A 24,004-nucleotide genomic window follows, 5' to 3' on the forward strand; every position below is an offset into this window, starting at 1 on the left:
TAATTCTGACCAAGGAGGTTACAGTCTGTGGAGATGCTCTTACACCACAGGAGTGAAGCCACTTCAATTCACACTACCATATTGGGAGCATCAAAACATTGGTGTCTAGTATGTATTCATATTTAATTGTAGCAGTACTCTGTGCCCTGATTTTCAAGAAAAATGGTTAACTGCATTGTCTAAGGATATAAAAACAGAAATGGAAAATCACCTGTTTCTTTCCACAAGTAAATACTGTAGTTCAATTAACACTTACAGCTTAAATATGGACTATTTGTTTCTATGTTTACATTCACTCAGCAACTTTGAGTTTTCATTTGTACTATGTATAGGTTCTCTAAGATCACCACAGTGAGAAGATTGTGGGCCAAGGCAGTGCGGCGCAAGGACTGAAAACCAACAGATCATGGCAAAATATGTTCTGATCATTTCTCAAAAGTGGATATTGACCAAACTCCATTGTCACGCATTCGGACAAGAGCTGGTGCAGTACCGTGCATTTTCTCATCATTCCCTTCACACTTGCAGAATGTGAGTGGTATTAGATGTTTCTCAACTGATTTTAATATTTCAGTGTTTCATGTATTTGACAATATTTAGTGTTGGTAGATTTGTATGGCAGTGGCAGCAGATGTGGATACACTGTATTTTTCTACAAAAATACTTAAGTTTTGAGCTAATTGGGGGTGGGAGGCAATTTTGTTGCCAGGGAAGAAATCATTCTTTCAACTTACAATTTTCTTTGTTCATATGGGATTATTGCATACTGTGCTACAGTTATGTGGGTGGATTCTCACTTTTCTTGAAGTCCTTGTACATAAATTTGGTTGCACTGTGTATGTAGATATATTTGCAAAACTGACAGGGTGTAAGTTTGAAAAGTAATTCACAAAGGATGTTGTGAATGGCTGGATTACATATTATCTTCTGAATTGTTTGATTGTTTACCTTAAGAATATGATGTGATGCCTGTTCTATGGAAACGTTCTCTTGCAAACAACATAACTGAGCTGATGTAGACTTTAATCTAGTTTGTCTTTTTTACTTGAAAGTTCACTTCGTCTGATACAGGACTGAATCTGCCTGCTACTTCAAAATTCAAGTAGTATTTCATTATTGTTCTGAAAAACAATACACACTATTTCCAGTCTGCCTGTTTGGTTAAATTAACAATACAGAACAGTTGTGTGTGTTGTATGGATGCTGTAGTATGTAAAATGGTTGTTTGCAATAATTCTACACCTGTCAGCAGGCCATACACGTATATGCACCTGCCTTTTACTGTGGTTACAGTTCAAGAAAACACTGTTAACAACTATTGTCCCATGTATCCTTGCAGCTGTCCTATTCCCTAAGGGAAAAAAAAGAGTGCACAGTCTGGAAACTTTAATGGAAATGCCTTTTAAGGTCAAGTTTTATTCTGCTCAAAAGTAAATCTGTTCATTTCCTTCAACCAGGCAATTAACCGGTTTTGCCCACACTTTTCTGATATTTTCCCTCATTGCACCCTGTATTTAAACTGTACTAAGGAATTTTTTGAGCTCCTCTGATGTTTATGTTCTGCTAATGTCCCTATGACTTACACACTTCCATTACTGGTGTATTCAAAATATTTGCAGCTACAGCCTTTTGGTCCTGAGCACAGCTTCTTTAACATATGTTGTGTTCTAAGCAAGTATTATTATGTTGCAGGTTCCTAAGCAAAGATGTGTTTTGGAGAAACACACAACAGAAATGATGTCTGTGAGATGTAATAAAGAGGGTGGCCAGCCATCAGGTTCCGAGAAGGTAAGGCATACATTGTGTGTTAAGCTACTTCGCAGTAGTTCCAATCTTTTCGTCTCCTGTGAAGTTCTTTTTTTAGATTGATTTACTATGGCAGAGCTCCTTCAACCTGATTTACAACCCACCATCTAATCTTGTTGGAGAGTAATGTTACAAAGGTGGGATGCAAAGGAGACTTTTTTTTATTTGTTTTTCAGTAGTGGTTGCACAAAATTCTGGGAGATGGGTGCAGAATCCTTAGAGATCTGTGGAGTATAGGTTGGGAATCACTGCCCCAGAAATTGGTAATAACTTCTGTTCATCTCACACTTGTGTGACATGCTGCTTGAGTAATTTTAGGCATCTGTTTGTTTTCTAGTGTTGTCAAATGAAGTACCTCTGAACCCAGACCCAGCACCTCACGAGACTGTTGCTAGTATCAAGTGATCATTGAATGCCTTGTCTGAGGCCAAATACACAGTGTTAGATAAAACTTATTCAGCAGTCAATCCATTGTCTCAAGAAGCGTATTATTGGTTTGGCAGACATTATCAAGGCATTGTGGAAGAAGAACTACTTAGAAGAAGACAGTATTTCTGTACTTAAAAAGAGTGTCAGGCATAAATGAAGAGGACTTGTCTCACCAATGTGCCAAGGCCATTCCCAGAAAATTCGGTTCAGCTTAAAGGTCTTTTACACTAATGCCAAAAGCATAGAATCATGTGACAATTATCTCTGACACTCGCTTGCCACATCCTTTAACAATAAGTGCTACCTAGGTGTGGATGGGGCTTCTGGATTCACAACTGGCGTCATTTAAGTCTGGAAAGTGAAAGCTGCCTCAGGTCATTCACATATTCCTCTCCTCTGCAGTCTTGTAATGTATATCAGTACGAAAGCCCGTAGAGTTTGATGGCCATCAGTACTTTGGTCATGTTGATATGGGATGTGGTATTGATTGCTGCTAGCAAAAAAGTGATAGTGTTCATGCTTGTGGGCATAAATGGCAGCTGGAAACTCCCTGTTATTTTGCCATTTAGGGAAGCATGCAGTTCCACATGTCTGCTTTGATCCATGACATCATCAATATGGTAGAAATGCCTAATTCCAGCTTATACAAAATGGCAACAGTATAGTCACTACACACACATGCTAACAAAAATAAAAACAAACATCTCACTCCAACAATAAAATGAAATTAATGGGACAAGTGCAGGAAATAAGGGGTTTAGAACAGGGTGGGCTAAATACGGTAGTCTTGAAAGAACTGTGAAAGACACCTGAAAACAGGGAACTGACATGCACTGATCCTATGTAATGGTGCACTGATAATGGCTAAGCACTAGAAGAAATCTAGATCTGCCAGATAATACCCACAAAAAAAAGGATGACTGATTGCTGTGCTCTGTCATTTGTAAATCATATCAGTCGCCGAGTGCACCCATGTTGGTAATGGAAGGTAACCTGATAAGCTAAATATATAACAATACTAAACACTTTACAACCCTCCCCCCCCCCCAAAAAAAAAAATTAATTACCCAACTTACGACACAATGCTATTTATGGACTCAAACTAAAAACTCTCCTATTATTTTCTCAGGCTTCTAGCCAAGTCAAGTCATCAAATGGTATCATGTTTCAAGGAGATGTGCTCCCACAATAATCTTCACCAGACCATGGGAGAGACAGACTGAAACAGTGTCTGTTAATGATCTAACACATTGGGTTTTGTTACTAGGTGGTCAGCCACAAAACTGTGGCCATTCATTTGATCCATGGTCAGGATAAAATAAAATCTGGTGCATACATTACAGTAGAGCTGGTATATTACATGACTGCTTTCATATTTGACTCTAAATGTGACTGAACTGGAAAAGGACATGTTTGGCACGTCCATAAATATGTCTAGCACCTGGGTCTTCCACAGTCCTATGATCGGTTTCATGAGGGATTGGGAGTAGATGTGATATAAGGATAGATCACTGTATAGTGTAGATTAGTTGAACAACAGAGGACCTGTTTGGGAGAGATGGGAAGTATTGCGACTAGAATTTTCCTCATATCAGAGCAGAATGATATGTATTGTAAGCCCTAGTGATGGCTGTGCTGAAGTTGTTCCAATCTTGGAAGATAATGGGTAATGCAGGAGAGGATACTTTCTTGGCTCTGGGTCCCCATAACAGATAGGCCCAATAAAGCTGGATCCAACAAGGACTTTAGGATGCTACTATTTCTCCAACTGCCTGCACTCCCCAATGAAAAGAAGCATTACTCAATATCACTTTGGACTGGATATACTTTACCACATCCTCTGAGCATCATCAAATTTCCTCCTATTAATACATCTGAACAGGAATTTATTTCACATGTCAGCAGACCATACCTACATAAAGATGTTCTAAGACAAAATCAAAACATTATATTTGTAGTGTCTTGTCCTTTTATACCAGTTGGCACTTGAAGAAAAAGGAACATTATTAACTAACCCTTCATGTACCACCAATTAAGTGGATGTCATTTTTCATTAAATCTCAGTACACATTTAAGGATTTAATAACAAGCATTTCTCCTTTTCTGAAATTAAAACATTGTGCTGTTTAAACAGATAACTTTATTAACAAATGGTAATAATGTACATGAAAAAATTACAATAAAAATCAAGTCTTTGTGAAAATTCGTTCTATTGCTGACAGTCAGTCTGTTGAGTACTGTCACTGACTTCATACACTCCAGTTCATCGAAGTGTGAATTTATCCCGAACACCCTCTGCAGCCACAGTGAATACATTCCACAATGCGACCCTGCAAGCAAAAATGCATCAAAAAATAATATCAATCTGCATCACTCAGTGGGGTAAATAGTGGACACTATACTCAGACAACACAGAAGACTCAAAACAATATGGTGCAATAATCATATGCACTACACAAAATAATTATTTTCCTTACTAAAGTAATCTAATTTGAGTAATGCATTACCCCCCGCAAAAATAAAAGAAGAGGCAAGTCCACATTGACCAATTTAAGCCACTGGATGGTTGGTTGCAGAGTTACGGGATTAAACAGTAATGTTGTCAGCCCTTGGTAAAGAGAGAGATCTGGAGTTATTGATGTCAGCCAGGAATTTTGAGTTATGAAAGAGTATAGCAGGGTTAAAACTAGACATTGAAAGCAGTGTTGATGCCACAGCTAAAAAATAATTCAGGGAGGTAAAAGTATATGAAATGGTCCAGAATGCAGATCAGAGAGCTAACAAATACCTCCCTAGCGCTCATTTGTGGCACGTGAAACCTTGTGTGTAACTGACCCCTTCGAAGACGAAGGGCTACAACAGTTACGGAGTAAAAAATGCCTTCTAGAGGGGAGGATTCGCAACAGTAATAGGAAAAAGGCTAAAAACGTAATGAACATCAAGTCAGTAGGTGGGTGGGACCAAGTGAATGTCCCGAGATTCAACATGTGACAGGGGCCATCCCTCAACGGCAGCCGCACTCCCCTGATCTATTACGGTCAAGGTGTTAAAGTGTTAAAGATGGGAACAGCACCTACTGTCTTTGAGAAAGTATAAAAATCTGCTCCACTGTTGTTTCGTCTTCAGCCAGCAGGCAGGTTACCAGGACCTTAAGGTCTTGTCTTTATCAGAATACTACTCCTAAAAAAAAAAAAAGGCTGCAGCAGAAAAATGGGCTACCAGCATCTAAACACAACTAAAACAGAGTAAAAGAGGGATGACCAAGGCAGCTGGCAGAATCGATAGTGACCCAGACCCAGCATGCAGCAGGACACGCTGTGGCGGTGCAGTTCCTTTCGTCCATTACCTGCACCTACTTGTGAACTCATTGCAGCAGATCGCCAGTAAGAAAGCTGAGCAGAAACCTACCGTACGGCAACACGCATCAGGCTGCGTAAAACTTAACTATTCCAAAAATCAGGAAAAGGTCTGAATTTCGAATGAAAGGTAGAAATACTGGCAAAACTTAAGTATAATCTGAATCTTGATAATGTACATGTTCTCTGCCAAGCCCGTGCTAATCTTAACCCAGTCTTGCACAAACCCTTTCATTCAGGGTAAGTAAGTTTATGGTAACGCATTTCCCGAAATCTGAGCAGCTACTAAGCATGGATTGTTCATAAATGAAAATGCTCGCCATACTATTACGTTTATCAGTGTCTAATGCACTCAAGTTTTTAGTCACCCATCTGCTCAATACACCACATGGAATTACTGTCTTTTCTCATACACAAAATTACTTAAAAAATCCGTACTTTCTGAAAAACACACGGAATAAATATACCTTCAGTTTAAAACACTTTTGGAACATGTAGCACACCTAAAACCGGCAAATTATAACTTCCTTCAGAGCTTATACTACACACGACCGTATCATTGAAGGGCTAGGCTCTTACTACTTTAGACTGCTGTAAGAATTCTATATATCCAAGAGAAAAGACGCACGAAGAATACTCTGTTCTGATTTGTCAGTTTTCTTTAAGCCAATAGAAAAACATTCTCCTGCGTTGGTCCGCACTTTTCATGACTAACCAATCACCAAATAACATACTTTCAAACTATACTTTTTCCACCGAAATAAATACTTCCATTCTGATACTTTGTTTATAATTTATGTTAATAACTATTTTCATTTGCACTCAAATTAGCTTTCCTTTTACTATAAACTTACTTAACGTATTGTGATACAAAATTCCCCGTCGTCTGCATTCACACTGTGTTAAAACTTTCTCAGCCTAGATCGTACAGTGTTTATTAGTAGAACAATGATACACATATTTACTTTACGCGTCATTCACGTTACTAAAAGCATATGCAAAACTGTACAAACATAAATAAACAAAAAAGCCTTCAATAAATAAGCAACAATTCACAAAAACATTCTCTTGACCTGTTTCTTGAATGTCTCCGAGCACTACTGGACTCGGATGGATGAAAATTAGAACTACAGACTCAACCATATGTCACTGTGCACACGAGTCATTCTCCTGATACACAGGCTCTCGACACGAGTAATGTGTGGTGCCACGCCTCAACCCCAATGATCCTGCCCCTGCTCCAAAAGTAGTTTAAAATGTTATAGCTAAGAACGAAAACCACATTCTCAGTGAAACAAGGAAACCCATTCAACAGCCTGTACATTGTCTGCAGATATTAGAGATGAGGAATCCAGAAGATAATGCTTAGCAGGGAGAACTATAAGAAGGGAGCACCACCATGATGTACACTACTGTCTGTAAGGCTTCACAACCAAAACATGGGGGTGACTCATTAAACAAGATTAAATTATGGATTGGCCTGGCACAACAAATGCGGAGACAACATGGGTTTTCTTCAAGGAGGAGCACTTTGAAGCAGTAGCCTCCCTGGTAGTGTGCAGTTTATATCAGAGGGGGTAGTAGTCCAATGCATGATGTTCCACCTCTGACTGAGAAGAGGTCTTATTTGCACCCTCAAATCTGCACCTGAGATGATTAGTAAGTAATGGTCCTTAGTGATATATGAATGCGTAAGTGGCACAGGGGATTTTTCCGGACAGGTTAAAATATGCAATTTTCCCTACTGTCAACTTTTCCAAAATATTTAAAAACAAAGTACTCAAGAGAAGTCTCATACTTAAGTGGAAACAATTTACTTAGCATGTCATGTCACAGTTTGGATTCTAGAAGGGTTGCTCAAAAGAATCCTTTTTATACAACCACTCATCAAACGGCACAATTCACAAATAATAAAGTAGCATTAGCTAGTATTTTTGTGATGTTCCCAAGGTATTTCATTGTGTACATCATGTTACTCTCTTTGAAAAACTTAAGTTTTATGGAATTGATGGCTTCAGCACAGCTGGTTTGCATCATACTTCAACAGAATAAAAAAGTTGTGCTGAATAATTCAATGTTGGAAGTGTAAAAAAGTTTATTGTTGCAACAGTGCATATGGAGTACATGAAAAGATTATATTTACAGATTAACAGCACAAGTGGTTCTGGCATACCAGGTATCAACCCATGCTGAAACACCCATTTAATATGTTGTGTAGCCTCCATGGGCAGCCACTACCTGCTCGACCTAGTAACATAGTTCTGCAGGCTGTTTGTTGAGGAGGCACACGATTCACTTCTCTTCCCATTGTATCCCACATATGCTCAAACTGGAGACAAGTCCAGAGATCGTGCTGACCAGGGAAGTTGCTGCGTATCTCGCAAAGCACGTCTAGTCTCGCACGCAGTGTGCGGGTGAGCATTACCCTGTTGGAACAACACATCACCTTCCTCTTGAAAGGACGGCGGAACGGGTCTAACAACACATCTGCACTAAGTGCTGGTCATTGTCCCCTCTAGAAACACAAAAGACGAATGAGATTTGTAGCTAATCACAACCCACACCATAAGCCCTGGGATGGGGCCAATGTGTGTGTGACAAGATCACTCTAGAAGGCAACGTTTGCCAAGTCTACATCGTATGCGCAAACAATCACTTGCAAGTAGGCAGAATCTCCTTTCATCACTGAAGACCATGGCATGTTGTACCATCTTACAAGTGATCCTCTGATGGCACTGGTCCAGCCATTAATGTTGATGCTGTGGTGAGAGTAGAAGACGGGCTAGAGGTCTGCAGCCTTTTAGCCTCACAATAATAACCAGTTTGCAATAGTTATTGCTCGCCCCCCCCCCCCCCCCATCATCTGTGCTTTGGTAGTTATTTTATTGGGGGGGGGGGGGGGGAAGAGGACCAAACTCCAAGGTCATTGGTCCCTTGTTCCTGGTAAAATAATTACACAAAGGAAATAAGGAAAGAAAGAAGACATACATCACAATAACAGCAGAAAGGAAGAGCCAGAAGAATGACAGGACAACCAACACTACTATTGACAAAACGGGAAAATAAAACCACAGAGGATACAAGAAACAGGTAGGAGGGGTAAAAACAAGAGAGGACATGACGGTGGCTGGCCGACCACGAGAATAAAAAGGAAAAGCCAGCCACTCTGCAAGACATTAAAACATCCATCCAAAAAGCATTAGAGTGGAGAACACAAAGGACACGTGCTAAAACTTATATAGAATGATAGAACCCTCCGTCACATATAAAATGGAAAACTAAATTAGCCAATGAGATATTGTCAGCTAAAATTAATGGCAACAAGTCCGGTAACTGAAGAGTCCATCACAGGGCAGCCGAAGGACAGCTCACCAAGATATGGGCCACTGTCAGCCGAGCACCATACCGACACTGAGGTGGGTCATCATGGTGCAGGAGGTAGCCATGTGTCACCCAAGTGTGGCAAATGCAGGGCTGGCAGAGAACAACAGAGTCCCTGCGAGAGGCTCTCATGGAGGACTGCCACACATTCGTAGTCTCTTTAATGAATGGCACACAGTTTGTTGTGCGTGCTGAGGTTATGCCCTTTCATCTCCCAAAGCCGCAAAACCTTGCAGCATAGTACTGAATGCAAGTCTGTTGCATAGATCTCCAAAAGCTGTTTCCGTGTAGCCTGTTCTCAAGTTCGTTGCCTGGGATTCCGACATGACCTGGGGTCAAGACAAACACCACTTAATGACCGGACCGTTTCAGGGCATAGATGGACTCCTGGATGATTGCTACCAAAGGATGGTGAGGGTAGCACTGGTCAGTAGCTTGTAGGCTGATCAAGGAATCAGTACACAGAAGAAACGACTCCCCACGGCATGAACAGATGGGCTCAAGAGCACGAGATATAGCCAACAGCTTGGCAGTGGCATCATGCAAGGAATGCTGTTCAATATGTCTTCCATGGACATACATGAAGCTGACGTGACCATCAGCCATTGAGCCGTTGGTGTAAACCACTTCGTGACCTTGGTACATGTCAAGTATCATGAGGAAGTGGCAGCAGAGAGCCATGGGATTAACTTGAGTACTATGTGAAAGGTCCAGACGAAGCTGCGGCCTAGGTTTACACCATGGAAGTGTACGTGAATGGACCTCAAGTACAGGTCGTAAAGGCAAGGAATCCAGTTCGGAAAGAAGAGATCGTACACGAACTGCAATTGGAAGCCCTGACCTTGGCTGCCAATGCGGGAGATAAACCACCGTGGGTGGGAAAAGGAGATGGTGATTCGGATGTGCAGGAGAACTACAAACATGTGCAACGTAACTGGCCAGCAGTTGTGCATGTCTACCCTGCAATGGAGGGACTCCGGCCTCCAAAAGCACGCTGGTCACCGGACTCTTCCTAAAAGCTCCCGTCGCTAGGCGAACGCCACAGTGGTGCACTGGGTCGAGTAAACGTAATGCTGAGGGCGCCGCAGAACCATAAACCAAACTCCCATAGTCACGGCAGGATTGAACAAGGGCTCTGCAGAGTTTCAGCAGCGTAGAGAGACCTGCATCCCAGTTGGTGTTGCTCAGGCAGCAGAGGGCATTGAGGTGCTGCCTGCACTTCCGCTTAAGCTGACGAAGGTGAGGAAACCCAGTCAATCGGGCATCAAAAACCAGTCCTAAAAATCGATATGTCGCCACTACAGTGAGTGGATCGTCATTAAGGTAAAGTTCTGATTCTGGATGAATGGTACAAAGCCGACAGAGGTGCATAACACACAACTTTGCGGTCAAAAACTGGGAACCGTGGGCTAGAGCCCATGACTGCACCTTGTGGATGGCTCCCTGTATGCGCCATTCAGCAACAACAGTACTGGTTGAGCAGTACGAAATGTAGAAGTCATCTGCATACAGAGAAGGTGAGATGGACGGCCCTACAGCTGCTGCTAGACCATTAATGGCAACTAAAAATAGAGAGACAATCAATACAGAGCCCTTCGGGACCCCATTCTCCTGGATATGGGTGGAACTATAGGAGGCACTAACTTGGACACAGGAAGTACGAAGCGACAGGAAATTTTGAATAAAAATCGGGAGCGGGCTTCTGAGACCCCACTCATATAATGTGGCAAGAATATGTCGTCGCCAGGTTGTGTCATACATTTTTTTGTAAATCAAAAAAGATGGCAACCAGGTGTTAGCATATGAAAAAGGCTGTGCGGATGGCAGACTCAATGGACACAAGATTATTGGTGGTAGAGCGACCCTAGCGGAAGCTGCCCTGACATGGAGCCAGTAGGCCATGTGCCTCTAGGACCCGACCCAAACCAACTGCTGACACACCATACATTCCAGCAGCTTACAAAGAACGTTCGTGAGGCTGATGGGCCGATAGCTATCCACATCAAGCAAGTTTTCATCAGAACTGAGCATCAGAATGGTGCTCTCCCGCCATTGGGATGGAAAGACTCCACCACACCAGATGGTTGAAGATGACAAGATGTCGCTTTTAGTTAGATGAGATATGTTTAATCATCTGACTGTGTATCCGATCTGGCCCAGGAGCTATGTCAGGGCAACGTGCAAGGGCACTGAGGAGATCCCACTCTGTAAAATGTGTCTTATAGAATTCACTGTGGCGTGTAGTGAACGAGAGGAATTTCCCTTCCAGCCACCATTTGAGAGTGCGACAGGTGGGGGTAATTCTCCGATGCAGAGGCTTGAGCATAGTGCTCGGCAATCGCGTTTTCACAGGTAGATAACATGCCATTTATGTTACCACCGGGAACACCTGTTGGGTCTGGTACTCAAAAACACGTTTGACCTTTGCCCAGACTTGGTAAGGATACGTATGGCACCCAATGGTTGAGACATGTCTCAACCAACACTCCTGCTTCCCTCGTTTGATAAGTTGGCGAATGCGGTCACAGATCTGTTTAAAGGCTATGAGGTGCTCCAGGGAAGGGTGCCGCTTATGCTGCTGTAGAGCTCGCCGACGTTCCGTAATTGCTTCAGAGACTTCTGGCGACCACCAAGGGACAGCCTTTTGCAGGAGGCACCTTAAAGAGCGAGGGATTGTGTTTTCTGCCACAGAAACGATTCCTGTAGTTACCTGCTCAACCATCACATCGATGTTACCATGTGAGGGAGATTCAATGGTGACAGCAGAGGTGAAAGTATCCCAGTCTGCCTTGTTTAAAGGCCATCTGGGCAGGCGTCCATGGGCCTGATGCCGGGGCAGTGACAGGAAGATGGGGAAGTAGTCACTACTACGCAGGTCATCATGTGCTCTCCAATGGATAGATAGGAGAAGTCCTGGGCTGCATATTGATAAATCAATGGCCGAGTAACTACCATGAGCCACACTGAAATGAGTGGCGGCCCCTGTATTTAAGAGAGAGGTCGAGTTGTGACAGTAAATTTTCAACCTCCCTACCTCAGCCAGTAAGCACGGTGCCACCACACAAGGGGTTACGAGCGTTAATATCTCATAAAAGTAGGAAAGGTTTAGGGAGTTGATCAATCAGTGCAGCCAACATGTTCAGGGGCCCTGCACCACCTGGAGGAAGATATTCATTGCTGACAGTTATTTCCTGCATTGTCCTTATCCTGACAACCAAAGCTTCAAGAGGGTTTTGAGGGGGCACAGGTTCACTACAGACTGAGTTTAGGACAGAAACGCAAACTACACTATGGAATGGTCCAGTTGTTCAGTGATGTTTTTATGTACCCTAGGTCACGTCAGAATGCCACGCAACGAACTGGCCGACAGGCTGGCCAAACAGGCTAGGCAGAAACTGCTTCTGGAGATGAGCATCCCTGAACCTGACCTGGGTTCTGACTTACACCGCAGGATTTTTTTGGCTTTGGGAGACAGAATGGCATAACCGTAGGCACAACAAACTGTGTGTCATTGAGGAGACTATGAATGTGTGGGAGCCTTCCAGGCGGGCCTCTCGCAGGGAATCACTTGTCCTCTGCCAGCTCCGCATTGCCCACGCTTGGGCGACCGACAGTTACCTCCTGAGCCACTAAGACCTGCCTCAGTGTCGGTGCTGCGCCTGGATGACAGTGGCTAATCTTCTAGTGCACTGTCACACTTTGACTGCCCAGCGACGGAATCTTGAGTTACTGGACTCGTTGCCGTTGATTTTATCTGACAACGCCTCATTGGCTGATTTACTTTTACGTATTATTTGTGAGGGTGGGTTTTATGATTTTATCTAAGTTTTAGCGAATGTCCTTTGCCCCTCTGTGTTGCAGAGTAGCTGGCTTCTTCTGTTTATTCTCATGGTCAGCCAGCCGTGGTCATCTGCTTTGTTGATCTACTCTCTTCATCCCGTTTCTTGCGTTTCTGTGGTTTTCTTGTCCCCCTTTTGTCCATTTACTCATCTGTTGCCCTTCATTGTTCTTGTGATTTTTCCTTTCATTTTCTTTTGATCTGTCAGTCTAGTTTGTTCTATTCTCACACTTGGGGCATTGTTTTATTCGGAACAAGGGACTGATGACCTCTTAGTTTGGTCCCTTCCTCCCTCTTTTAATCCAACCTTTTGTGAAGCATTTGTGGGACAAGTTTAGGGAGGTGTAGGGCTTGTCCAAAATGCACTCTGGCTCAGACTTGATAAGAACAGCATCCTCTGCCCAGTCATGGGCATTACTCATTTGTGACAAGCTGGGGATGTATCCGTTACCATCACACCCCATAAGAGCTTAAATATGGTCCAGGGTATTATATTCCACACGGACCTTCTTTTGCAGTCTCACAGTGAGCTGCACGCAAATTTAAAGCAGCGAGGTGTTAATTTCGTCTGGCGCGTTCATCAGGGTCCGAGGGATAATCAGGTTGTCACCAGTGCCTTCATCTTGGCTTTTGAGGATGACACATTGCCTGAGAAGGTCAAGGTGATGGTCTACCTCTGACGTCAAGCTATAAATCCCTCCCCCTAAGCAATGCTTTAAGTGCTGGAAGTTCAGCCATAAGTCTTCCCACTGTACTTCCAGTGTCACATGTCGACATTGTGGACGTCTATTACATCCCAATACTCAACGTGCCCTGCCTCCCATCTGTGTCAACTGCGGAGAGCATCATTCACTTTGCTCGCCAGACTGCAGGATTTTACAGAAAGAGGGGGAAATCGTGGAATTTAAGACCCTGGACCGACTGACCTACACTGAGGCTAAGAGGAAAATTGAGCACCTACATCCTGTGGCTATGACCACCTCTTACACTGCTGCTACGAGAACATTTTTTGTCCCATCAGTTCCTCACATTCCTGTCGCCTCCCGGAACCAGAAGACTTAACCTGCCCCCTTGACGGTGGGGGACATTTCGCTCCCTGTTGTTCTCGCTCCACCTACTTCGTGAGCAGCACCCCCCCCCCACCACCACCACCACCACCACCACCACCGGTGATATCAGTCCCACTTCTGAGCTGGAGCACTGGTCACTAGCTTGTAGGCTGCCCAAGGAATCAGTACACAGGAGGAATGACTCACCTGGGCACGAGTGGATGTGCTGAAGAGCACGAAATATTGCCGCCAGCACTGTAGTGAAAACACTGCACGCATCGGGCAAGGAGTGTTGTTCTATACGTCCTCTATTAACATACGCAAAGCCAACTTTACCATCGGCCATCGAGCCATCAGTGTAAACCACTTCACGGCCCCGGTACACGACGAGAATCTAAAGAAAGCGACAGCTGAGAGTCATACGGTTAACTAAGTCCTTAGGGCCATGTGAAAGGTCAAGGCAAAGCCGCAGCCTAGGTGTACACCATGGAGGTGTATGTGAATGGACCTCAAGTATAGGTGATAAAGGGAAGGACTCAGTTCAAACAGAAGGGATAGCACGCGAACCACAATCGTGGCCCTGACCGGGCTGCTGATGCGGGAGACAGTCTACCGGGGGTGGGAAAAGGAGACTTAATTTGGATATGCAGGAGAACTATGAACGTGTGTAACGTAACTGGCGAGCAGTTGTGCACGCCTAACTTTGAATGGGGGAACTCCGGCCTCCACCAGGACACTGGTCACCAGACTCATTCTAAAAGCTACCATCGCTAGGCGAATGCCACAGTGGTGCACTGGGTCGAGTAAACGTGACACCGAGGCCGCCGCCGGGGTGCTGCCAGCATTTCTGCTTAAACTGACGAAGATGAGGTAGCCAAGTCAATTGGGCATCGAAAACCAGTCCTAAGAATCGATACGCCTCGACTACAGTGAGTAGATTGTCAGTAAGTAGATTGTCAGTAAGATAAAGTTCTGGTGCCGGATGAACAATGCCGACAGAAGTGCACGGTAAGACTTTGCAGCTGAAAACTGAAAGCTGTGGGCTAGAGCCCACGACTCCGCCTGGTCAATGGATCCCTGTAGGCACCGCTCAGCAACACCAGTACTGGAGGAGCAGTAAGAAATGCAGAAATCAACCGCATACAGAGTAGGCGAGACGCATGGCCCTACAGCTGCCATTAGACCGTCAATGAGCACTAAAAATAGAGACACAATCAATAATGGAGCCCTACGGGACCCCATTATCCTGGATATGGGTGGAACTATGGGAGGCACTAACTTAGACACAGAAAGTACGAAGCGACAGGAAATTTTGGATAAAAATCGGGAGTGGGCCTTTGAGACCCCACTCGTATAATGTGGCAAGGATATAATGTTGCCAAGTCATGTCATACACTTTTCGCAAACAACAAAAAAAAAAAGATGGCAACCACGTGTTGGTGCCTGAAAAGGCTGTGCGGATGGCAGACTCGAGGGACACAAGATCATCAGCAGTAGAGAGACCCTGGCGGAAGCCGCCCTGACATTGAGCCAGTAGGTCACACGACTCCAGGACCCAACCCAACTGTCAACACATCATACATTACAGCAGCTTACCAAGAATGTTCGTGAGGCTGATGGGCCAATAGCTTTCCATATCAAGCGGGTTTTTATCGGGTTTGAGCACCACAATGATGGTGCTCTTGCACCATTGAGATGGAAAGACGCATTGCACCAGGTGCAGTTGAAGACAACGAGGAGATGTCACTTTTAGTCAGATGAGAGATGTTTAATCATCTGACTGTGGATGCGATCTAGACCAGGAGCTGTGTCCGGGCAATATGCCAGGTCACTGAGGATAGGCCACTCTGTAAACGCGCCGTTAAAGGATTCACTGTGACATGTAGTGAACGAAATCACTTTCCCTTACAGCCGCCATTTGAGAGTGCGACAGGTGGGGGTAATTCTCCAATGAGAGGCTTGAGCACAGTGCTCGGCAACTGCAATTTTGTCGGTAGATAACACGCCGTTTATGTTGACACCGGGAACACCTGTTGGGGTCTGGTACCCGAAAACACGTTTGATCTTTGCCCAGACTTGGGGAGGTGACATATGACACCCAATGGTAAGACATCTCTCTCCCACTCTCCTGCTTCTGTCGTCTGATAAGACGGCGCACGCAGGAACGGAGCCGTTTAAAGGCTATGAAGTGCTACAGGGAAGGGTGCCGCTGTAGAGCTCACCGACACTCCTTAATTGCTTCAGCGACTTCCGGCAACCACCAAGGGACTGTGTTTCACCACGGGCACCCTAATGAGTGAGGGATCACGTTTTCTGCCACAGAAACAATTCCTGTAGTCACCTGCTCAACAATCACATTATGTTACCATGTGTGGGAGCTTCAATGGTGACAGCAGAGGTAAAAGTTTCCCAGTCCGCCTTGATTAAAGCCCATCTGGGCAGGTGTTCGTGGGCATGGAGGATGACATCTTCATAAGACTGGGAAGCATGGAACATTCATTCAATGAGGCAATTTATGCCTCAGGGTCACCTGCTGCCACCGCTTTATTTCCTGAGCAGTCTGTATCCATGGTGTCTGAGGGTCCGACGGGATTTAGGCCCACGGCTGACACTAGAATCTCCACCTCATCCCCAGAAGCAAAGCTTGTAGGTAGCGGTGGTGTGGGTGCCACCGGAAGTCCCTTTGTCTTGGGGAACATCTGTTTGGATTTCTCTCACTGCTCCTTGGGTTTCTCTGGCTGGGAGGGCTTGACTGACTCAGTCTCCGGGACCGAGGATGATCATGAAGCCCTATGACCAGCTACTTTTCAGCAATTCAGGAACTGGTGGGAGTCATCTTTCCCACTAGCAGAAAATCTGGGAAGGAAATGACACAAGGGGCCCCTTCCTAGTGAGAGGTGCCGAAGAATACTTACGCTTCTCCAGCTGAGAAGTGGGGACTGGTGCCCCCGATGGTTGGGAAGGGGAAGGGGTGGGGGGGAGCATGCTCCTGAGGTAGGTCATGTGGGAGCAACAGGGAGGGAAGTGGCCCCCACCATCACGGGGGCAGGTGTAGTTTTCCGGCTCGGAGAGCCAACAGGAATTTGCAGAACAGATGGGGCTACAACTGTTCTCATAGTGGCAGTGTAAAAGGTGGCCATAGCCACAAGATGTAGACGCTCAAATTTCCTCTTAGCCTCAGTGTAGGTCAGTCGATCCAGGGTCTGGTATTCCATGATTTTCCTTTCGTGCTGTAAAATCCTGCAGTCTGGTGAGCAAGGGGAATAATGCTCTCCACAAATGACACAGATGGGAAGCGGGGCACATGGAGTATTGCGATGTGATAGACATCCACAATCTCAACATGTGACCTTGGAAGTACACTGGGAAGTCTTATGGCTGAACTTCCAGCACTTAAAGCACCACATAGGGGGAGGACTATATATGGCTTTACATCACAGCGGTAGACCATCACCTTTACCTTCTCGGGCAATGTGTCACCCTCTAAGGCCAAGATGAAGGCACTGGTGGCAACCTGATTATTCCTCGGACCTGTTGGAAACGTCGGACAAAATGAACGCCTTGTCACTAAGCTTGCGCGCAGCTCCTCGTCAGACTGCAGAAGAAGGTCCCTATGGAATATAATACCCTTGACCATATTTAAGCTCTTATGGGGCGTGATGGTAACGGAAACATCACCCAGCTTATCACAAGCGAGTAATGCCTGTGACTGGGCAGAGGATGCTGTTTTTATCAAGACTGACCCTGACCGCATTTTGGACAAACCCTCCACCCCCCCAAACTTGCCCTCTAAACGGTCTACAAAAAGCTGTGGTTTCATCGAAACAAAGGAGCCCCCATCAGTTCTGTACATACGAGGTACTGGTGTGAATAAGGTTTGCTGCCATCCTTAGCCGGGCATTCCTCCCATTGTGTGGCCAGAAAGGGGAATGATTTAGGGTCATACTTCCTTGCATTTTACTGAAATTTGGAACACGTAGGGACTGCTGGCGTTTTGATCACCTGCAAGAGATGATGTGGCACACTTCATCGCGCATCATCCGCCCTGATGCCACCCACTCTGACCAGGGACCCTCCGCATTGGTGCCACCCAGCACCAACAAGGGCCACCTGGCAGGATGGCCATTGCCGGGAGTCTTTATGCCCCAGGGAGATGGGCATCTACTCCATGGCATACATGAGGAGTTAACAGTGCAGGCATCAGCAGAGCAATCGCTGTGTTGTCAGAGGGCTACAACCAACAGGGTACATGGCAGCCCCACCTTAACGGACTGGCTACCGTGCTGGATATGTGGTGCCAAGAAGTCCATGTTCATCGTCAGCGCAGAAAGTGACACTACATAAGGCACGGCGGAAAACGCATCCAGGAAGGTGTCCACGCCTAAGAGATGGAGAATTAGCGGGACAGCCATGCGACGACAAGAAAGTAAAGATCTCAATGCATGATGGACACAATGCACCATGTAAGGCTCGCTATTTGGAAAAATTTAGAAAGATGGAGGTCAAACTCGACCGAGGCCATCACATAAAGGCTGAAACGTGTGGGACTCCTTTTAGTCGCCTCTTACGACAGGCAGGAATACCTCAGGCCTATTCTAACCCCCGGACTCACAGGGGGAGACACCTGTGGTGTGTGGTTGTACAGAACCTCGTCTATAGGTGTGGTCCACAGATACCAACATCGTTGCACAACTAATGCAATATGTACAATGTGTGTGGCAATTTTCTAAAAATTGCATCCCACCACTTGAACCACCCAATTCAACCCCTTTCAAACTCACTGAGTCAGCTATAGGAAGCACAAGAGTGCATTTTCAGCATGGTTGCCTGCCTGCTTCTCACTGTGAGCATTCCCTATTAAGGGTGTATATGACCCGGGACAACCAGGAGACCCGGGAAAAACCCGGGAATGTTTTTAGAATTATGGGACTTTTTTCACTGTTTTAGTTTTCAGGTAATTTTTGTAAATCTGACTGGTAAGAAACGATACTCTAACAAAGGATATTACTGTATCCCGCTACTGCAGAATAATACTTCAACAACAAAACAAACGAGAGAAAACGAAAATAACTTAAACTGCAAAGGAAATGTGCCGTACATGACTACACACAGTGCTCATGCAAGCATCTGCCAACAGCAAAATGTGTCAAAGGCTTTAGGAACACTATGCGTGCTTCATAACAACAAATTGCCTCCGACGGGCGTGAAGTTACAACTGTTTACATTAGATTCGTTTTAGCACTTACGAGTGGGCTCATGCGCATGCGCAGTTGGGTCGCGTTTCAGCAGTAGATTCTGCTGCTTCTGGCTACAGGAATGTGGCTGTTGGCTGTGCAAGCAGTCTCAGCAAGCAGCTAGATGCTACCGGGAAAAGGGGGCGCCAAATTCATATTCTTGAGGGAAAAACTTGTTTCACAAAGCACTTAGCATTCAGCGTAAGTTGGTCTATAGATTATTCGTATGATTTTGAAATGCATCCCTATTGGTTTCTGAACATTTTTGAACACATTTTAAGTTGATTTTTGAATGCGTGCATAGTGTACGTAAAGTCTCTGTCATAAGAATCCTTGTTACATCTAGAAATAAATTTTTCGCAGACAAAAGGGGACAGGACTATATGAGCTGAGCGGAGTGAAGCTGCACAAATGAATGCCAAATGCTGTCTGATTATGTCGATTGGGTTTGCGAATGATCAGCATTGTTATAACAACTAACGAAATCCATAGATGCAGACTACCAGAATGGAAATAAATGACTAACAGGAATAACACGTGAGAAAGATTACATATTATCTTCTCAGTGTATCCGAGAAAATGCAATTTTGACAGAAAATTTTTGGTGAGATTGTTACACTAGTAAGGACCGATTGTACAGTCCCCTGCTAGCAGCCGCTTAAGTTCTATTGTGGAAGTAATTGGTGATGACAAAATTGTTTGTTAGAACGAGGAAGGAGAAGAAACGAAAACATCACACATTATGGAAGAATAAGACGCTTTTTGCGTGTAGTAGGCCTAATAGGCATTTGATATTGGTTCTTTGTGATTTACATTCTGCCATGTTATAAAAATGACCATTTGTGCCAAAACAGTCTCGTGTGTGTTACAAAATTGCTGCAATATTAGAAAGGCCTATTTTGTTTTATCTAGCAGACAATAACAATATAGATGTAATCAGATCGAGAAACCACTCCAGTCTTGGGTATTATTTGTATTAACAGCTTTTTCAGTACTACATAACGACATTTCGAATTTTCATGTAGCAAAAGGTTTGACGAACTTTGATGAGGTAATAGATTCCTTCACAGAAAAGGAAGCATGCCGTGTAAAGCAGCAGCAACATAAGGGAGAAAAATTCTAGGAGCCAAGGATTGAAGAAATCTGTACTTTCTTGCTTGTCTTTTGTCTTTATTTGTTTTATGTATCCTATATTTAATTTTATGTCAGACAAAACAGCAAGTTATTAGCTGGTAGGCAATAAAGAGTGCAAATTTTCTGAAGAGTTCTTGTTCTCTCGATTACAAATAATCCCATCCGCTATTAACTGCAAGATTTTTGAGGGGTAGGCTGTGAAACCAGACGACAGGGAGCAGGAGAGGCACCACAGGACATGTCAATTTCCACTGTTCTGAATATAGTTTGATGACGTCCGTTACAAAATATACATGTTTCAATTCCACAGAGTGAAATACAGTGACGTGCGATAGAAAAATGCTGTCTGAAGAGGCATGGCACTGCACTTTGGCACACTTAAGACCTTATAACACGCTCACATTTCCTCGAACACATATGTTTTATGTTTCAGACTTTTCAGAAAGATGCGTGCTACAAGATGAACATATTTTTGAAAAATCGATTTTTTTTTGGTATTGACCCATTTCGCAAATATGAAAACAACTGGATATCTGTCGCCAGGAGTTATCAAGTGAATTAAAATACATTCACATAATCACGGAAGGCTAAAATATGTCATCAGTTTCAGCTTTTATTTTATTTCCACCTTTCTGACAGTCAAGCATTAATCGTCTTTCAGAACAATGAAGTTATTTTTGTGTGTTTGCTAAAGAAATTTGACTTTAATTAACCTTTTCTGCAGAGGCAGTCAATGTATTTGAAACAAAATGTTTAATTCCACAGTACTGGTTAATTTCAACTGTTCACTGCACTTCAAGTGCATGTTTTTCATCTTCTAGCACGTATGGCATTATGCCATAATAAAGAACCAAACATGATATAATACAATACTGGTGCTCCAAGAAAATTTACATCCCAAAAACCAAACTGAAAAGCTTCATTGGGAATCTGGACATACGAATGTGCACTTGAAATGTGCACATTTTAGTATGGTTCACAAAATTCCGATGCTTTTGGAGTATCCTCTGATGTATGATCTTTTAGTGTTTTACACGTACAGGCTTCTTAAGTCATGGTAGCTGCGCAAGCGCGGTATCGTCTGTTATCTGCGCTCTCTGGCAACTGCTGAAACGAACCTATTTCTAACAGGTCGTGGGAAAATATTGCAAATGGTGGTTTGAAAAGCATTACTTTCAAAGTAAATATCCTTTTACGTAAGTTGAACTATGTGCGAGAATGTACTATGAATTTCTTAACTCTCATTCTTTGATAATGAGGCATTTAGAAAAATTTCAAACCCTTTAGATCAGACATTTATGCCAATATCAAAAATTTTACTTTCACATTTGTTTGATGTATCTTACAGTGTAACACACGCAAAAAAGATCAACACTATACATGAAAGATCAGCTTCTCTTGCATATTATTAACCTTAGAGACCAATATTATATGTGAAAGCTTTGCTTTTCTTGTAGTAACATTATGTGTGTTAATTTAAACTATTAACTTTCCCTGTTTGTGTGTTCGTGCTACTTAACAGTGATGTTGCTGTTGGCTGACTACATCACGTGTCCTACGCTCTGAATATCCGCTGTCATCAGCTGGCGATGATCATGTGACATGAGCTATGACTGGCTTACAAAAGAGCATCGCAATCTCTATTTCAGTGACTCTGAAAGTAACATGCGGTGTTTGTTGTAATTCCAATATATACTTTCGTAATACGAAAAAATGCAGCGCATGTGTTGCTGCACAACACATATTTCCAAAACGTGTCTTTATCCCTGAGTTTCGTTTTCTAAAGTGCAGGGGAATTCTACACTTGTGTATCAAACCATAAACACTCAAAGGATTGATAAGTTTTGCAGTTCCGATGGAAAATATACTGTTACTTAACATGATAGAAGTGTGTTTTCATCCAGGAGAAAGTATTTTTAACCAGGAAAAATCTGGGAATTTTTTTTCTTTGTCCGCACATACACCCTGTATTAAATGGTAGACACTGATGTTGCTCAGGTAACTATGCCACTGTGCTATCTGTTGGTGGACGATGCTGAAACCATTATCAGAACAGGTACTATTCCACAGGTGGGATGTCTGTAATTGGATCAAAATCGACGTAATTTTTTCCAGGTTACTATCCCCCCCAACGCGGCACAGAAGATGAATGGGATGTTCATCTGTTGACTATGTGGAAACATGTAGCACATACTGCTCTTTTGATGTCACTTACATTGGATAGGCAGTCTGACAGCGTTGCCATAATACACTTTCAGAGTGCCTACCATCATCATCATCATCATCATCATCGTGAGTCTGTTGTGTTCAATGCCCTTTCTGTCTTCCAATGTAAATCACAGATGATTATAAAACCACAGAGTGTGTATCACAGCCTTCTAGATGTATCCTGTGCATGTTTGCTTGGAATTAATCCACAAAATCATTGTCCACCAACTTAGAGAAGTGGGCGTGGCAGGAAGACCACGTCACACATTTAATTACTTTTGAGGCACTTCAGATGAAATTTCATCATTGAAACTATGGGAAATTACTGTCCAGGAGTTCTACTAATAAATAAAAATTAAATTTAAAATTTACGTTTTCGATCACTTTCATGATTGTCTTCCCCTTCAGTACCAGAAATTTGAAATTTTACATACCTGCATTGTCTTATGTTTACATTCAAATGTTTATTTTTTTATTATATTATTTGCTTCAGGTACTCCTTGAGTGGTGAGTGGCAGATGGAGTTCATCAACAGACATCCCTACACAGAACAAGTGTTGCATGTACAGAGTGTGAAGGAGGTCTTCCGAATACTTTATTCTATGAAAAACCGTGAGAGAGAGACTACAGGGAATATGTAAAACAAATTTATGCAAAAATTTTCTATTTTCTGTTTTTCTGTTTCGTTATGGACTTTTACACTGCTCAAGTGAGATGGTGCGTGCGCGAGCGCGCACAGATATTGTTCATCTAAAATAATAATAAAAAATAATTTACTACAGTTTAAAGGAGAATAAACTGCTAGAATTAGTGCCACCTTTCATTTGCTTATTAATAACCATACTATTTTAATGATACTCTTGTTATATTTGTGGGTATGTGGCACAACATTTGACTGAACTACCAAAGACGTGTTACTGAACTCCAGCCTAAGTATGGAAGATACTTAACATCCTGAAAGCTTTGTCTTGCACTGTACTGAGTGGGAAGCTGACCGTAGGACACACATCTGTACACACTGTTAATTAGAAACAAATCAGTATACGGTACATGTACGATTGTGCCCTTTTATCATGGCCAAATGTTCGGACTGTATCCAATCAGCAGCTACGCATATTTGTGGAGACTGTATTATAATAACTTCCTAGGACCTTAATACATGCAAATTTGGCAATTCTTCACTCTTGAGACGACAGTTCTATCTCGCCACAAAATGTTGCGGATCAGATCCTCTATTAATTATCCATTACAATGGAAATGGTTAAATTACAAAATCTGTTGCGGATTATGTTTCAGTGGTCAAATAAATCAAAATCTAAAGAACGATGATCGTACAGTATGGCTAAATCCAGGCACACCCGACAGCGCACCCTTATAATCAGTTTTGCAGAAGATATGTGGTCTCAATCAGCAATCGCTAGCTTCAGAAATTTACTCTGCAGGAAATTCATTTTTTCATGACCAATTGGGATGGGGGACTAGCCTCCTCAGTACTGACACTTCTGTTAGTGACAACTGTGGAGTTAACTTATATTTCATTAACTACACACCTGTGTATAATTTGGTTGT

The 24,004-nt window shown here is 43.4% G+C and overlaps 1 protein-coding gene and 1 long non-coding RNA gene across 4 annotated transcripts in view; one reads left to right on the forward strand and one right to left on the reverse strand.

Annotated features, from left to right (window-relative positions):
- Nucleotides 1–192: 192 nt before the first annotated feature.
- On the forward strand, nucleotides 193–23,906 carry LOC126236370 (uncharacterized). Its single transcript, XR_007544902.1, has 3 exons — nucleotides 193–531; nucleotides 1,693–1,788; nucleotides 22,929–23,906. It is a non-coding gene; the product is annotated as an uncharacterized LOC126236370 (long non-coding RNA).
- The window catches only part of LOC126236369 (protein BUD31 homolog), a 42,739-nt gene continuing 23,093 nt past the window's right edge, over nucleotides 4,359–24,004 (reverse strand). For all 3 annotated transcript variants that reach the window (XM_049945611.1, XM_049945612.1, XM_049945613.1), the window contains one exon: nucleotides 4,359–4,565. In XM_049945611.1, coding sequence (XP_049801568.1) covers nucleotides 4,515–4,565 — 51 coding nt within the window. In that variant the 3' untranslated portion in view covers nucleotides 4,359–4,514. The remainder of the gene's footprint in view (nucleotides 4,566–24,004) is intronic.

Source organism: Schistocerca nitens, chromosome 2, assembly GCF_023898315.1.
Source record: "Schistocerca nitens isolate TAMUIC-IGC-003100 chromosome 2, iqSchNite1.1, whole genome shotgun sequence".
Lineage (NCBI taxonomy): Eukaryota > Metazoa > Arthropoda > Insecta > Orthoptera > Acrididae > Schistocerca > Schistocerca nitens.